Source organism: Pongo pygmaeus, chromosome 5 (genome assembly GCF_028885625.2).
Source record: "Pongo pygmaeus isolate AG05252 chromosome 5, NHGRI_mPonPyg2-v2.0_pri, whole genome shotgun sequence".
Lineage (NCBI taxonomy): Eukaryota > Metazoa > Chordata > Mammalia > Primates > Hominidae > Pongo > Pongo pygmaeus.
In genome coordinates, this window is record NC_072378.2 from 111,450,459 (window position 1) to 111,468,473 (window position 18,015).

The following is an 18,015-nucleotide window of genomic DNA, read 5'->3' on the forward strand; positions in this document are numbered from 1 at the left end:
TTATTTGGGCAGTAGGTAGCATTACTGCATTCTCAAAAAAGTCTACATTCTGTGTGTTTTTCTTCTATGTGGTCCACTGCTAATGGCTAGCCTAATCTAGCCATCCTAACATACCCATGTGGTTGATTAGGTTAAGGTTGGCTGAACAGATTGAAAATTATATAGCTGGCCCTCCATATCCGTGGGTTCCACATCTGTGGATTCAACCAACCACAGATCAAAAATATTCAGGGAAAGAGTTGCATCTGTACTGAATGCAAACAAACTTTTTTCCTTGTTTTTATTACCTTAAATAATACAGTATCACAACTATTACATAGCATTTACAATGTATTAGGTGTTAAGTGATAATTTGAAGTACTATATAGGAGAATATGCTTAGGTTATTTTATGCAAATACTACACCATTTTATATAAGCGATTTGAGCATCTGTGGATTTTTATATCCTCAGGGATTCCTGCAACGAATCCCCCACAGATACTAAGGGATGGATACTGAGGGAAGACTGTACGTAAGAGTAGAGCATTGCTAGAAGCATTACCATGATCTATGCATGTTTTATACACATCACACACACAAACACACACACATAATGAAATTAACAAGACTCAAAGCAACATTATTAACAATTTCTTCTAAGTGACACAGAGTATTTTCCATCTATACTATACAATCTCATCATCTAAAAACAGCCCTCCAGAGGTTATGATCCTACTCCTTGGACTGCCCGGTCAAAAGGACTGATGTCATAATAAAACCAAACCTAGAAGAGGAAAAAATAAAATAAATCAAAGACAGGATCCTTTTGAAGTTTTTCATTTTAACTATCAGGAGTTTTAAAAAGTTCTCTACAAAAGATTTGATAATGCCAGGATATTTTCCTTCCATTCCCATGCCTAATACTTAAACCTAACTTCATCTAAATGTGATTTAAAAGCCTAATTCAGACATGAAGATTATTTATGAAATGAAAAAAAGATACTACTTAAATAAAAAGTAATCTACCATAAGAACTAACGGAGGAAAACATTTGGAACTCAATTTATAGATGGAGATGAACTTTACTAATATATGAAGGCTCTTTGGAATCAGTAAGGAAAAGACCAAGAGTCTCAACAGGAAAATGGGTAAAAGATAAACAGTACGCTGATAAGGAAATACCATAAGTGCCTCTCAAGCATATGAAAAAACACTCAATCTCACTCATAATAAAAGGAATGCAAATTAAAACTACACTGACATCCATTTTATGTCTATTAGATTGGCAATGATCAAAACATTTGAGAACATAATCTTGATGAAGACATGGAAAAAGTCTCCTATTGCTGGTGGGAGTACAGATCAAAACAACCTCTGTATTAGTTTTTCTCATTTGAAGAAATCCTTGTAAGATGTTTAAAAATGTAGCATGTAAGACATATTTAGCCTGGTGTGGGGCTGTTGGTCATTCTCAAAAAATTGTTAAAGTTTTCTACTTTTATAGAATTCTGTTCACATAATGAAGCAGACAGGTAGGCCACTTTTAAAAACTTGGATGACTGGTCAGGCGTAGTGGCTCATGCCTGTAATCTCAGCACTTTGGGAGAGCTGAGGCGGGCGAATCATTTGAGGTCAGGAGTTCAAAACCAGCCTGGCCAAAATGGTGAAACCCTGTCTCCACTAAAAATACAAAAAATTAGCTGGGTGGGGTGGTGCATGCCTGTAATCCCAGCTACTCAGGAGGCTGAGGTGGGAGAATAGCTTGAACCCGGGAGGTGAAAGTGGCAGTGAACCAAGATCACACCATTGCACTCCAGCCTGGGCAACAGAGTGAGACTCCGTTTCAAACAACAACAAAAAACAAAACAAAACAAAACAAACTTGGATGATTAACACAGTCGTCTTGCTCCATCTGCTGCTCACCTCTTGATACCTCATTGTGTACTTAATGGGTGCTCAATAAATATTTGTTGAGTTGAATGAAACTAAGAATAATGCTGAAGGATGACAAAAATGGAATAAAAACGAGTAAGAACAATGAATTAACTAAATCTGAACTGTTGAATAAATTGCTTACATAAACACTACTTCAAGAAAGGAGCAATGCCATGCTGGCGCATGCTTCCTGAAAAATGAGTTAGCCAGCAACAGATGGATAATAGATTGTTGCAGTAATGGCCCCCTAATTAGCCCCACTCGGTTAGGAAACCCCTCCCATACCAACTCTGGAATTGGCCATGTTGATCTGCTTTGGCCTATGGACAACAGAAAATATACGCGGCTTGCTGTCACTAGTTACTTCTGTAAACCCTACTACTGCCTCCAGGTGAAAAAGCCACGCCTAGCCTGCGGGAGACACACGGCCCCCATCACCCAAGCAAACAACCAGTACGGATTATCCAGACATAGCTATCCTAGACCAACCAGCTCCCAGCTGACCCATCAGCTGACTGCAGCCACATCAGCAAGGACAGACATAAGCTGCAGCAGAATTGCTTAACTGAGCCCAGCCCAGAATTAGGCTAACAAACGCCTATTGTTTCACAGCACTATGTTTTGGGGAGATTTATCATACAGCAAAAGCTGATCCAAGTAGAGAGGGGAATAGGTGGTCAAAGAAGATTTTTCCCTTACCTGTTCTGCTTTTTAAATTTCACAATGAAAATATATCCACATACTATTTAATTACACTGAACTTATAAAAATTTTATATCAGATTGATACTAAAATCCTACTATCACCTTGTAAACACATATACATTAATTCAGTCCAAACGGGAGCATGAATTTGAGAGGAGACATTAATATTGCTTCAGAAAAAAAAATGGGTTATGAGTACCAGGGTTTACTATCTCTCACACACACATACACACACACACACACACACAAATGTGAATAAGAATACATTCACAGTCACTGTCACATCTGAATAATGGCTATTATCAAATTCTGGAAGTGTTAGAAGACACTCATCTCAAATTCTGCTTCACTGTTTCTTCTGTTTAAGTGGGTAATGGCGTAATACATGTTTTCTCATTTAATCCTCACATGGTATGAGGTAAACATTATGCTGCATCACTTTAGGCAAAGTTAATTAACCTCTCTATGCCTCATTTCCTCAACTGTAAAATGGGGATAACAGTCCTATTTTATAGAACTGTTGTGAAGACTAAATCGCTTAGAACAGGGCACACAGTCCTTACTCAATAAACGGTTTACCACCTCGTTTAGTAAAATGATGTAAAATTAAGATCTTTTAACTATAATAACATGGCTTCTATTTTCAAAACACTAAGCATTATCAACTAAGGTATGAGACATCATAATTAATTTGGATATCTTTCTAATGACCTCATTAAAAAATTAAAAGACATGCCAGGGTGTGGTGATGGCTCACGCCTGTAATCCCAGCACTTTGGGAGGCCAAGGTGAGCAGATCACCTAAGGTCAGGAGTTTGAAACCAGCCTGGCCAACATGGTGAAATTCCATCTGTACTAAAAATACAAAAATTAGCCGGGTGTGGTGGCATGTGGCTGTTATTCCAGCTACTTGGGAGGCTGAGGCAGGAGAATCATTTGAACTCGGGAGGTGGAGGTTGCACGGAGCCAAGATTGCGCCACTACACTCCAGCCTGGGCAACAGAGTGAGACTTTGTCTCAAAAAAATAAATAAATAAAAATAAATAAGTAAAAGACAATGTTATTAAACAAAACCTAGGAATGTATGTAGAAAATATATGGTGAGGAGAGGTGAAGCTTTGGGCAATAATAAATCATGTAGTCCACCTTCCACAATCCTAAGTAGGTTTAAAATACAAAGGCTTCCATTTTTGTGTGTGTTACAAATTCACAAGAAGAGAGCAATAAATCCTACTGACATGTCACCTTTACTGTGACATCTAGCATACATACTTTCAACAGGTTCTATCGCCTTTTTTTTTTAAGGCACTACTGATGGCTTTGGAAAATAAGGTTCTTTTCAGGTCCTGATGGACCACTTATAAAACATAGCCAAATTTTTAAAAAGTGTTTTAAACAGGCAATTACCTAGACTGTAGATATGTCACTAACCAAATATAAAAAATCTCATACCACAATGTGCAGATGTTTTAGTTTCTCCTAATGTGAGGAATAACTGCTACAAAAATTCCATTTTTCATTTCAATTCAAACATTTTAAAGAGTACTCAGTATATGAGGTAATGTAGCAGATTCTGGAGATAAGATAGGTAAAGAAAGTAACATTTATGTTACTATGTATGCCAGACATTAGCTGGTTATCTTATTCAATCATAATAATGCTATGCTATAGAAATTATTAAAACTCACTTTACAGAGGAGGAAATTAAGGCTAACATAAGTATAATAACTTGCTCGGGGTCTCTCAGCAACAGAAGGCAGTGGGGTTGAGAAGTATGAGGTGGGGCCCATGAAGGTAGTGCCACATGACTATTCTCAGAGACAAACACAATATCCATGGTAACAGATCCTTTAACAGCAATGTGGAAGGGGATGAAGACTTGGAAAACCAAGGAGATAATCTTTGGGAATGGGCAAAGGAGTCACAGAAAGCTTTAAAGAGGTTGATATTTAAGTTGCTAGTTAAGGGTGAGTAGGATTTACCAACTTCAATGCCAAGGCTCACCCCCACCCCCCTCACCCCCAATATATTAACCAAAATAAATTACTTACTTGAAATTGAGAAAAACAATTTTGAGAGAAATCTTCCTCAGATATATTATTCCATAGTTTTAAAACAAATAATATGATGACAGTTTAATTTTTAGGTTGCTTTTATGTGGCTTGTCTTGGGTTTTATTCTGAAATGAAATTTAGATTAGTCATTTTCTTGTTCTGAGAAACTAGGAGTATGCCAACATGTTTTAACTTTACATTTTTCACATATCAACATGTATTCTCATTTACAAAGTCTTTCATTTCACCATCTCAAACAAAACCTAATTTAGTATATAAATTACTTTGAAGTATAAATATATATGCAAAATAATATATTTCTTTTAATTCTTGTTATACTTCCTCAGTAATCATAATAAATGGAAGAAAAATAGTAATCTTGTGAACTGTTATATATTACACAAGGCGTTTTTGAGGTAACACACTTTCTTTTATTATTTGAATTGTTTATATAGTAGTAATGCTCTCTGAACCCAAAGAAAATTAAATAACTGCCCCAAAGTAAATTGAGCTCAAATTCTTAGTATTTCCCAAAACTATCATCTAAAAAAATAGAATTGGCCAAAAAAAAAAAAACACCACGAAATTTTCCATTGACAATTACTACTCATTTTTCTCAGAATTTACTTTGCTAGGCTTGTATTCAATTTCTGCTACAGAAAACAGTCCAGTTTACCAATGCTAATTAAGCAACAAAGTATTTTTCATTTATAAAATGAAATATTTAAAAACCCACAGAGAACTAGAAGAAACACAAGATCATCTGGAAAACTTAGAAAGAATGACAGAAAACACACACACACACACACACCAAACAAAAACACCAAAAAGGTTAAATAGGCTGTCATTAAGAGGGTCTTACTTTTACTTATAATTTGTTTTGGTCTCAAAATTCACATCATGTTTGGACAGTAGATTGAGTTATTTCTAATTGCCTAAGACACTCATTCCTGCCTTATCTGTATTTACATGGAAATTACAAGTTAACACAATTTCACCCAAAGTTCACTGTTCCTTAACTCCCATTATTTCCTCTTATTATCACTATGATGTTAAAATGGCAGTCAGATACCAAAGTGACATACCTCACACCATGGCCCATTTCTTACTTTATAAGTAAGTTCAAACTATTTCTTTGAAATATCCAGCACCAATGACAACATCCTCTAAAACCTACTTTAACCCAACCTATTTAGACTTGAATCATTTTTCACTTAGATTATCTTTTTTTTTTTTTTTTTCTTAAAGAGACGGGATCTCGCCATGTTGCCCAGACTGGTCTCAAAATCCTGGGCTCAGGCAATCTTCCTGCCTCTGCCTCCCAAAGTGCTGGGATTATAGGTGCCTGGCCCTAGATTATCTTTAATTGAGTGAATTCTAACCCAATCAAAAGCAAGATGAGAGAAAATTTAATTATAGTACCAGAGGAACTTGAAAGGTCTCATATATTCCCTCCTCCCTTTTTTGGAAATTGCATACATACGATTTTAATATCAATTTTTATTTATGTTTGCCCTAAACGCCTTTTGCTATAATCTTTTGTTTTCTTAAAGATACAGCCCAAGTCATCATAAAACGAATCCTACTATAATCTATTCTAGATTATAGAATATTAATATTATTATATAAGAAGATTCTAAGCACTATTAGACACAGTAGGGTCTTAAAGATTTCTGAACTACATATGTGCAGTTCTTTTAATAATTCCTCTGAGGTTCTGTATTTTTGTCTTTCAATTATCATCAATGCCTTCCTCCAATATTCCCTCATGTTTCGTGGGGAGAGAGGGTCAGTGTGAGGTGATGAGAGCTGAAGAGTCAAGATCCAAGATCCCCAATTTTCAAATCCAGCCTCACACCAACCAACTGTAGGACACTGGACAAATCCCTGAGCCTGCTAGGTAGATTTCAGTTTTCTTTATACAAAGTGAGTATATTTGACTAGAATGATGCTTCTCAACCCTTTTAACATTGCAAACAAAACTTGTTAGCAAAAAAAATTTTAGCACACTGGACAACAGGAGGGCATTTGGAGGCATTTACATAGTGCCTAGTGAAAAAAAAAATCACATTTTCTAATTACAGAAGAAAAAATGTAAAGTATTATGGTAGATATTTTTTGACATATGTAATGCTGAAAATTTTAATATGAATTTCAAAACCAAACTTTTTCACATCAAGAATATTTCAAAATTAAAATCATGCTTTATTTCTGACAAACATCCATGCACTATTAGGCAGTCACCTTGCAGAGCATATCAAACGCACGTGTTGAGCAGCATCCAATACAGGTGAATACAGATAGTCAGGCCTGGAGCTGGGCCACCAGGGACACCCTCCCTGCTTCCTTGTCCTCTCATTGTAAGTGGGTTGCACCTTGTGGTAGGTGGCATGTTCCTTCCGCACCGTGAAAACAAACTCCAGTAACAATTCCATGATCCCTTTCCCACAAGAGGCAGCTGTACACTGTGGCTGGCTGCTGAAGTAGATTCCAAGTAGTAAGGCACACCTCATTTAATGCACTTAAAATATCAAAAGGAGCAGTAACTGCTGGTTGTCACTCACCATGCTATTTGTTCACAGGAACCCCAACGCCTTCCTTCAGCCCCCATTCCACTAGGACTACCCTTCTGTGAGCCATGTAACATCAACTGAAAACTTTGAATTAGAAGATCTCTAACAATACCTAAAGTTAAAAACAGTATTGCAGTAATCATTTGTTTGTAACAACTATTATGGTCTTTTATTTTTTCCTTCTTACCAATTCCTGTAAGCAAAACATAACTTAAAAATATTAACTTTGAATAGTATTACATGCACATGATTTTAAAATACTGAAAAATTACCAAACAGTATACTTAAAAAGTTAGTCCATCTTTGTCCTCTAGGCAACCACTTCTACACACTGGAGGCAATTACTGTCATCAGACTCTCCCGTATCCTCCCATGCACATTACATTCTATATATGGATTTTATTATAATAAAGAATTTTATTCTAATACATAGGCATATATAGTATATAAAAATATATATTTTAACCACACGAATGGCAGCAAACTGCACATGCAGTCATGCCTCTTGCTTTTTTTCCTCGTATCTTAGACATAGCACCACAGCAGTACACATAGTAGTCTCTCATTATTTTTAAAGACTGACTAGTATTCTGTTGAATATATACACCATAATTCACCTAACTACTTCCCTACTGATATATGTTTAGCTTGTTTCCAATCTTTTGCAGTAACAAATAATGCTGCCACAAATATTCTTAGATATTTATTTGACATATATGCAAAATCTTCTAGAGAATAAAATCCTATAATGGAATTACTAGAACAAAATATATCTGTGTTTTAATTTTTGAAAAACATTTTCAAACTGCTTTCTATAGAGTATGAATACTTTATAATCCCACCAGCAATGTATGAGGCTGACCATTTTCTCCTCACCTTTCCCGAGTTATACTACACATAACCTTTGCTCATTTGATAGGTGACAAAGAGTATGTTGTAGCTTTAATTTACATCTTTATTATATTATAAATAAAGTTGTACATTTTTTCATGTGAATTCTCTTTGCTAATTTTTCTACTGGATTATTTTCTAGTTCTTTGTATTAAGAGGAACTTAGCCCTTTGTGAAGTATACAAATAAGTTTTACTAGTCTGTTTCTCTTTTAACTTTGTTTGATTTTTTTCCCCTATACAGAATTTTATTTTTATGTCCTAAAATCCAGCAACCCAGTATGCTATTAAAGGACTTCACCAATCCTGGATTATGTAAAAAATAATTACTCTACCTTTTTTTGTTTCTTTGTTTCATATTTAAATCTTTAACTCCTCTGGAAGCCAACATTATTTTTCCAGATGACTAACTGGCTATCCCAACACTGTTTATTAAACAATTCTTCTTTTCCCTACTCATAAATGAAGGTGGGATCCATTTTCATATACAAGTTGAATATCCCTTATCTGAAATGCTTGGGACCAGAAGTGTTTCAGATTTTAGAATATTTGCACATACATGAGATATCCTGAGGATGGGACCAAACCTGAATGTCATTTTATATAATTTTAAGTAATGTTACACATGAAACAAAGTTGTTTTGGTTGTTTTTGAGACAGGGACTTGCTCTGTCGCCCAGGCTGGAATGCAGTCATACAATCATGGCTCACTGCAGCCTTCACCTCCTGGGCTCAAGTGATCCTCCTGCCTCAGCCTCCTAAGTAGCTGGAACCACAAACGTGTACCACCCTGCCTGGCTAATTTTTGTATTTTTTTGTAGAGATAGCTTCTTTCCATGTTGCCTAGGCTGGTCTTGAACTCCTGGGCTCAAGCAATCCTCCCACCTTAGCCTCCCAAAGTGTTGGAATTACAGACATGAGCCACTGCATCCAGACTGAAACAAAGTTTTGACTGCGACCCATCACGAGGTCAGGTCAGGTGTGGAATTTTCTACTTATGGCATCATGTTGGTGCTCAAAACATTTCAGATTTTGAAGGATTTCAGATTATGGAGTTTTGGATAAGGGATGCTCAACCTATATTAAGTTCTCATATATATTTGAGTTAATTCTGGTCTTTACTCTGTTTTAGTGCTGTCATGTGCCAAAACCATGTTACTTTTCAAAACATTTTAAAATTAAAACCACTTTACATACAAGTAAGAATAATACAACCAGAAATTACTGGCTTGCTTTAATATATGCATCATTTTGCAATTTCTAAATGGAATTTATATAATTAAGTTCAATATGATCATCATGCAATCACGCATTCTGGCTGATACATATTTTGGAGACCATTACGAATCTCATGTCTCCTACTACATTTCTGGAACCATCTCTAGAAAACCAATTTTTCCTTAATTTTGTATATGGATTTTTTTAAATTATAAAATCAGTACATGTTCTCTGTAAAAAATCTGAAAATATAAAACATACTTTCCAGAGATAACCAACTTTTATACTTTGGTGTATTTTTTTCCACACTTTTAATAAGTGACTATTTTGTAAACTAATTTTTTCACATAATATAATGACAGCACTTTCCCATGTTATTACACATACTTCTAAAACATGTTTTAAACACATCCTCCCAAATGAATATACCCAGTTTATGCAACCATTTGCCAATTGTTGAACATTTAGAGTTGTTCTCTGTGATGATTATCATCTATTTATTAATCCTTGCAACAAATGAGTTGCAAGAATTAATAGACGAGTTTCAAGCACTGTGGTAAGCATTAACTCTATAATGGTGAGGAAAAAGAAACACATTATCAGGATTTCTGGAGGTTACAATCTATTTGGAAAAACATGTTAATCTCCAACACATATGAAATTACAATGACAGCAAGTGCCATGAGGAGAGTTCATGGTGCTTTGAGAGTCTATGATAGGGAAGGCTTCCCTGAGGAAAGATAAATCGAAGTTTAGGTGAAGGAAAAGTAAAAACATTCTCGGCAGGGGCAACGGCAGGTACAAAGCCCTCACTGTGGGAAGGAGCATGGCAAGAACAAGGGACTGAGACAAGGCCAATAAGGCTGGAACAAAAAGAGTAAGTCAAGAACATGGCTCAAGTCATGACTAGACAGAAAGGTAAGGGCCAGACTATGCAAGACCTTGTAAGACAGGCAGATGCCACCATATAAGACACAGAGTTTTGTCCATATCCTGAATGCAATGGAAAGCTACTGAAGCATATCAAACAGTAGGGTGATGTAATCAGGTTTGCATTTTTAAAAGATCCCTCTGATTACAGTGTAGGAAACAGATCAGAAGGGGACAAAGTAGATTGGGATAAACCAAGATTAGGAGGCTACTGTAGTAAACCTGACCAAAAATGCTAGTAGTTTAGGGTGGTGATGGATTATGAAAAGAAGTAGACGAATTCAAAAGACAACCAGATTTGCCAAAAGATTTATGCTCATAGATTAAAATCCCTAAAACTAGTACTATTGGGTCAAAAAAGAACATTTCAAGGATTCTAATATACATTGCCAAACTGCCCTGCAAAGAGCAGTTGTCTTCATCTGTCAATTACCTTGGAGCTGTTCCTCTATCTGAAATTTTAAGTTCCTTAAAAATTCCTTTAACATGACTAATCCATATTTCCTTCACAAAGTCTTCCCTGACTCCCCTTTTTGCCTGGATATAGAACATGTCTCTCACTGAATCCTTGCTTTGTCTTATACACATTTCTATAGCCCAGTCATACTGCATTTGACTTATGTTTACATGCCCATCACCTCTACTACATTGTGAGCTTCTGGAGGGTAAAGCTGTTCTTAAGGCACTTAAGGCTAAAACAACTTGCTACTCAGGGCTTCAAATACCTACTTTAAAAAAAGTGACCAATTTGTTTATGATGAGTCATTACATCTCCATAGTGTTCCTGAAAATCTCTCCAATAATTGTAATCAAATAGGTGTTATATGATCTTAAAATATTTTTAAATAGCTTAGTAAAAAACAGACTATGAACAAAGCAGATTCTATTAGAGAAACTTTTGAACTTGAGTTGTTGATACATGCTAATTTTCAAAATTATTCTTATTGCAAATTTAACTCCAATTTACCAAAAAAAAAAAAAAAAAAGGTTATTCTGGTAGTTTCTCATATTTAACTTTATAAACAATGAGAATATATTTATAATTTGGATAAGCATCTACATAAACATATAGCATTTCAGAATTATCAATTTCTTACGTTGAAAAGCTTGATTTCATGGCTAACAGCATCTAGAACAATCTACCAAAATATTCACTAAGCTAGAGGAAGTGGCAGAGTTCCTTAGAGTAATCTTAAAGACAAGCAGCTCCCTCTATAGTCTGTCTGGCCTACTTTGTTTAATTACTTGCTTTGTGGACATCCCACACTCTTCTATTTACTCCTACTCTGCATCTCAGCAGGGAAGCTCTTTGAAAGGATAGTTCTGTTTAACCTGGTGCTGAGGAAACTGTGAGAGCTGTCTAAACTCAGCACGAAGTGAGTTACATCAAGCAACTAAGCAAGAGTCGAGATGTGGAAAATGGACAGCTTCCCAAGTCCACCTAAGTCAAATCCTTAAATGAAGCCTGATGATTTTATTTGTAGTGAATTCTCTGAGTGGTCACACCTATATTCAAATCTAAATGAAAAAACATTGTCCTATACTTTATTCATAACCTTTCTTCCCTCCATTAAAACAAGTTACCAAAATGTTGTTATAAAAGAAAAAATTAACAATTTATTCTACAAATGATACTGCTCAATTTATGTCAAAATAATGTTCAAGACATTTTAAAAACTAGTTTAAAAAATGGAGAGGAAGTTTTTTGTTTTTTAAAAAATTCCATAACTCAGATGAAGAAACTTTAAGTGATTCCCTTAGGAATCAATATCCTCAGTTGGCAAGGGATTAAATCAGTCAGGATTTACCATTCAAATCTGAATATCCCCCCCCCCTTTTTTTTTTTTTTAAAGACAGGGTCTCGCTCTGTTGCCCAGGCTGGAGTGCAGTGGCGTGATCTTGGCTCACTGCAGCCTCAACCTTCTGGGCTGAAGCGATTCTCCTGTCTCAGCTTCCCAAACAGCTAGTACTACAGGTGCACACCACCACGCCCAGCCAATTTTGTTTGTCTGTTTGTTTGTTTTGTAGAGACTATGTCGCCCAGGCTGGTCTCCAACTCCTGCGTTCAAGCGATCCTCCTGCCTCTGCCTTCCAAAGTGTTGGGATTAGAGGCATGAGCCACAGCACCCAGCCCTGAATATCCCTCTTTTTAAAAATACCTTTTCAATTTTCACCAACTTAAGACATGGGAGCTTTTAAACCCAAAACACTTTATTTCTTAAATTACTCAAGATATGTCCTCAAAACACAGAACAATCAAAAGTCAACTGGTCTGTTTTCTAAAGCAGAAAAATGCTTTTCATGCAATAACAGAAAAACTAAACTAGTAAAAGGGTATTAATCCAATCAGTTCAGGATTTGTAATATAATTCTGAAATGGCCACTTCATTTGAGAAAAAATATCTTTGGTTGCTATTTTTCAGGATCTCATTTGTAAGCCAAACTCGATTTTAAAACATTTTCTCTCCAAACCAAAGTAAAGCATTAAGGACCTCCCAAAGTAATTCTTATATGAATTATATAAGAATTATATAAGTAATTCTTATATGAATTATATAAGAATTATATAAGTAATTCTTATATGAATTATATAAGAATTATATAAGTAATTCTTATATGAATTATATAAGAATTATATAAGTAATTCTTATATGAATTATATAAGAATTATATAAGTAATTCTTATATGAATTATATAAGAATTATATAAGTAATTCTTATATGAATTATATAAGAATTATATAAGTAATTCTTATATGAATTATATAAGAATTATACAAGTAATTCTTATATGAATTATATAAGAATTATACAAGTAATTCTTATATGAATTATAATTCTTATATGAAAAAAGTATGTTTATGATATTTTATGTAGCATAGGTTTATCATGTGTTACACATTTTTATTACCTTATTTTACTTGTTAGTAAAGATATAAACTATAAGGATATAATATAAACTATGTTTATATCTTTGCATTATGTTTACATCTTTACTTTCAAATAAATCTGTCTTCATTAAAAATTCTAGCATTCAGAGTTTTACTAAGTCAGACTGGCCTCTCTTTTATACTAATAATTTTCAAGTTTTATTTTATTGGACTAGTTTTCCTTGGGGAGATAATTCAAAAGCAGGTAATTCTGCAGTTTTTGATTATGTTTAATTAATATTAATCTCACTGGGAGTTTCTGACGTGCTAATAAAAATGCTGGCTTGGTTTATGAAAAGTGTAAACTCTAAATGTACGCCAATGACTTCAAATTTTTTCTTGCTGAAACATTTTGTTGGAAACTGTGAACTATATGGCAAATTCAATTTGATACTCCTTAACAATTTAAAATTTGACTTTCTCTGTATCAAGTTTTATGTCTTTCAATGTACATATAAAAAGTGTTACTTTTTAATTCATTTAAAATATAAATTTCAAAGTATATACCAAAAAAAAAAAAAACCCAGTGGGGGTTTTTAGTCTTTGTTTTTTTAGTTTTTGTTTTTTTTTTTTAAGGCGCTGGTAATCTATTGTGGGATGTCCATGAAGGATGAAATAGGAAATAGTTAATGTGTCTTTTAAAAAAATTCAGAAAAACAAAAGTATATAATATTCTTTATTTTTTAAGGAACATTTTCTCACGTAATAGAATTACATTAGCTTACAGTGAAACTCATTTATTTCCACAAACGAAACTTTCCTATAAAACAAAGCTTGACTATCTCTCAGGGAAACACATTTAATGACTTGTGTGGAGGAGAAAAAATTATGTGTGGAAAAGTAACTCAAACCATACAAGCTGTAACACACAGAAATGCCACAGTATATCCTATTAGCATGTCACTTTATGATTCGGAAATTTGGCTGAACACGGCCATATCAACTTCACTATTTTATCCTTCCTCTGAATCTGAAGTGAGAACAGTGCATTACACTGAAATTCCAATTGGAAACAAAGACAGCACCACTATATTTAAAAGGGCAGAAAACCTATCTTATAGAACACTTCATCGCCTCGATTTCCCAGCCTCCAAAGTTTCAAGTGTTAAACTTTCAACACATTAACAGCACTCAAATTCCCCATCTTTCAAGGTTCATATCAAAATCATATTCACTAGTTTAAAAAGGAATATGCTACCAAATCTCACGACATTGACATTTTAACAAAGAGAATTCACATTAAAAGATAACTGCTTAGAATGAGTGCTTGTGTTTGGCAAAGCGCTATTATCTTGGTAGTCCACAGAAACTGACTGTAGTAATAAGATGAATGGTGATGAGGGCAAGGAGCATCAAGTGGGAAATGCTATCTAAAATCCCATAGGGCAATTCATAGTTAGAGGGAAGATGCATTATTTCCTAGAACTCCATTATTTCATGGAAGCAGTTCAAAGCATGCAAAAAAGCAAAACCATTTTAAAACACCTAGTAAATTGGGCCTCTATCTTTTTTATATTATCATAAGCCCCAAGAGTTTTTGAGAACGTACCTTCTGTCACGGCTGTCTCCCCTTTCCACCCCTTCTTCAACATAGTTGTGTTTAAAAAATATATACCTGTACTTAAAACGCAACCCTACAGCCCAGCCTAGGAGCATTTCAAAATGTCTGTGCTGCTGAGTATGGCTGTGGTTCCTAATAAATTCACCCCATTAACTGTGATGTTTTAGGTTGGGCAACATAAACACGCATTTCCTACTTCCATGGATGCACATTTCCTGAAAGCACTGCACCTGAGGATGCTGCCCTGTCCCCAGACGCTCAGGCACTAAACTCCAAGGAGTGACGACCTGCACTCACTGCAGAGCCACACGGTCATCCCAGCGAGAAAGATTATCTGGCCCCAGGCGCCACTGTCTCCGGCCCACTGCATCTCCGGAACTGGCAGAGGAGAGCGAGGGTGAGAAGAGACCATGGGGAGCGACTGACAAGGCTGACACTTCCCCGTTTCCAGAAAGCGGCACTTGGGGGACACAAGGGATGTCCCACTAGCGACCGACCTCAGAGCGGGCCCTACGAACCCGTCCACCGATGGACATGGCGCGGCCACCTGGCCCGCCGTCCGGGGCGCTCGCGGCTTTCGCTCCCCCGGCCCGCGCCCTGGAGTGCGGCTCCCGCTCCCGGCCGCCACACGTAGTGTAAACACGCGGCGCTCGCCACCTCCCTGCCCGGGGGTGGGGGCGCCGCGCAGCGCTCGCGCGGACCCACATTTTTGCGCCTCTTGTCACGCACGAGAGAAAAGGCGAGGAGGGCGGAGGGGAGGGAAGACGCGGCAGCGATCCACGGAGACGGCCGGCGCCGGCGGCGTGCGCGCGTGTGCGCGGCGGGGAGGGCGGCCCCGGCGCCCCGCCGACTCCCGCTCCCGCCCCGCGCCCGGCGCCAGCTTACCTGCCGGGGTCGCTCCGAAGACTCGCACCACCGGCACCTTCTTGACAGGGGCCTGGGTGAGGGGGGATTGGCAGGTATCCAGCCCCTGCAGCGGGCTGGCCATGTAGTAGTCTGCAGTCACTATCCTTACTGAAAACATGTTCGCCGCCGCCGCCACTGCCTCCCTTCACTGGCGAGCCGGCAGCGGCAGCAGCAGCGGCGGCGGCTCCCTCCGCAGCGGCGGCGGCGGCGCCCCCTCCCCTCACACACAGACACCTCAAGGAGCGGCGGCGGGCGGGGCGATGTAGGCGCTGCTGCCGCCGCCTCCTCAGGAGCACCCGGCAAGGGGCCGCAGGAGAGAAGCCCTCGAGCTTTCGTCGATGCTGGTGCTGCCGCCACTGCCGCCGCCGCCGGGAATCACACGGGCTCCTCGGTCCCGGGCTGCAGCTCTTGTTGCCATGATGATGATGTCACGGACGCAACCACTGGGGGGAGGGGAGGGGGGGTGTGTGTGGCTAAGAGAGGCTGCGAGTAGTGCGTGGGAGGGGGCTCGGCGGGAAAAGGAGCGAGAGGGCGGGCGCCCGGGCGGGACACGGAGGGCGGGGGCCGAGAGGTGCTTTCTCCCCCTCCCCCAGGTACGCGGCGAGGGAGGCGGCCGGCGGCCGGCAGGGCCCGTGCGGGATCGATGACTCGGCTGGCGGGCACGGTCACCTGGGTGAGGGGCAGCGGAAGGGGCGGCGGAGCACCGAGCTCATGGATGGGCTCCGAGGATCTTGCGGGAGGGGGGCGCCAGTGTTCGGGGCCGTTTTGGCGGCTATGCGGGATTGGCAGGAGCTGCGGTGCTCACACTTGCCTCGCGGACCGCCATTTCACATCCAGCAGAGGAGGCGGGGGCAGCCGCTGAGACGGTTTTTCACAAGGTAAGAAAATCCGCCCGCGGGAGGAGGGAGGCGAGGCGCAGATCTCGTGCCGCTGCGGCCTCGCGGGAGGGAAGGGCGGGCGGCGGAACGGGCGGGGCCGGGTGCGGACGCAGCCGGCCCTTCTCAGGTAACGCCGCGGCTCCGCGCGTGGCCCGGGGGCGGTGCGAAGGGTGGGGGCGCGCGGGCGCGGGCTTCGGCCTATAAAAGGGCCGCCTTGGCGTTCCCCCTTCCCGAACGTGCCGCGCGAGCCGCCGTGCCCCTCCTTTCTGCTGCTGCAGTGTCTGCGCCGGGCCGTTTAATGAGATTTATTCTCGCACGGCTCTTCTCAGCTTTGCGAGGGGTTGGCAGATCCAGTGCACAGGGATTTCCCACTACCGTGTTTTTCTGCCGCCCCCTTCCTTCCCTCTCGCCTTAATACATCCTTCGTTGGTTTCCTCGGCCCCGCAGGCTGCGTCCCGGGCACGCGCAAGTACATGTAAGGACTTGTCAGCTGCCGGTGACCTCCCTCCTCCCTCGTCGCTCCTCCCCCAGCGGAATGTAGGATTAACTGTCTTTCCGAGAAAATTTTGGCCAAAGAAAAAGGCCCGTGAAAGTCACCGCGTTAGACGTGGCCTCCTCGTGTTTTTCACTAACACGTTATGGAAGGTTTTACTACCCGAAGGCATAAAAGCACCACCGTGGGGAAGGGCCGTTTTGAATAAACAACTTTATTCAAAAATCGAGAGGGGGTGAAGCGATGCGGTTAGGGAATTTTTGTTTTAAAGAGTAGTAACATGCAGCTTGCTTGGCTATTAAATTGGAAACGGATTCCTCTCTGACTTGGCCACTGATATTGGGCGTGACCTTGGACAAATAATTTTGTTTCGTTGGGCTCAGTTTCTACATATGTAAAACGGGAAGGTTTCTCTTAAAAACTAATCCTGAAGGGTTTCTTGTCAACAAAAAGATGCAAGCTGTAGGAGGCAGAAAGCGTGGGTTCAAGTTCGAAATTTGCCCCTGAATTAGGACTCTTGACACATTTCTAATCCATCCAAGTAGAGATCGTTCTTTTACATTTATGTGTTATACAGGTGCATTTTAATGGTTACCAGGTTGCCACGTATTTGAAGTGGTGTGAGAGCTACTCGTTTGGAACCGTTGTGGATTTTCAAATAGGAAAATCAAAAGGCCCAAAGAGACAGCTCACTGGTAAGAAGCTGTCTATAAATTCCCTAACATATAAATGCTATAATAAGAACTTCCGCTCCGAGGGATTTGAGACTGATTACTACAGTAAATTAGCTTGTAGTTTTTAACCTCAGCGCATGATTATAAACATAGGTGGCAAGATTTCTACTAATATGCTGGAAATTAGCTAATATTTTTAAGAGGCAAAATCTCTTGATTTGAAATTTTAGAAGGCTATAGAAGTGATTTTAAAATATGAATACCATGCTAAAATGTATTTTTGATAAAA

At 39.1% G+C, this 18,015-nt stretch overlaps 1 protein-coding gene across 5 annotated transcripts in view; it reads right to left on the reverse strand.

Moving 5' to 3' along the window:
- REV3L (REV3 like, DNA directed polymerase zeta catalytic subunit) overlaps window positions 1–16,976 on the reverse strand; it is a 186,962-nt gene extending 169,986 nt beyond the window's left edge. For 2 of the 5 annotated variants that reach the window (XM_063667083.1, XM_063667082.1), the window contains exons 1-2: window positions 16,351–16,697; window positions 15,661–16,124 (exon numbers count right to left, since the gene is read on the reverse strand). In XM_063667083.1, coding sequence (XP_063523153.1) covers window positions 15,661–15,799 — 139 coding nt within the window. In that variant the 5' untranslated portion in view covers window positions 15,800–16,124; window positions 16,351–16,697. Of the gene's footprint in view, window positions 1–15,660 lie in introns of all 5 variants that reach the window. The other 3 variants (XR_010126842.1, XM_063667084.1, XM_054492231.2) reach the window with 2 other exon arrangements.
- Window positions 16,977–18,015: the final 1,039 nt, after the last annotated feature.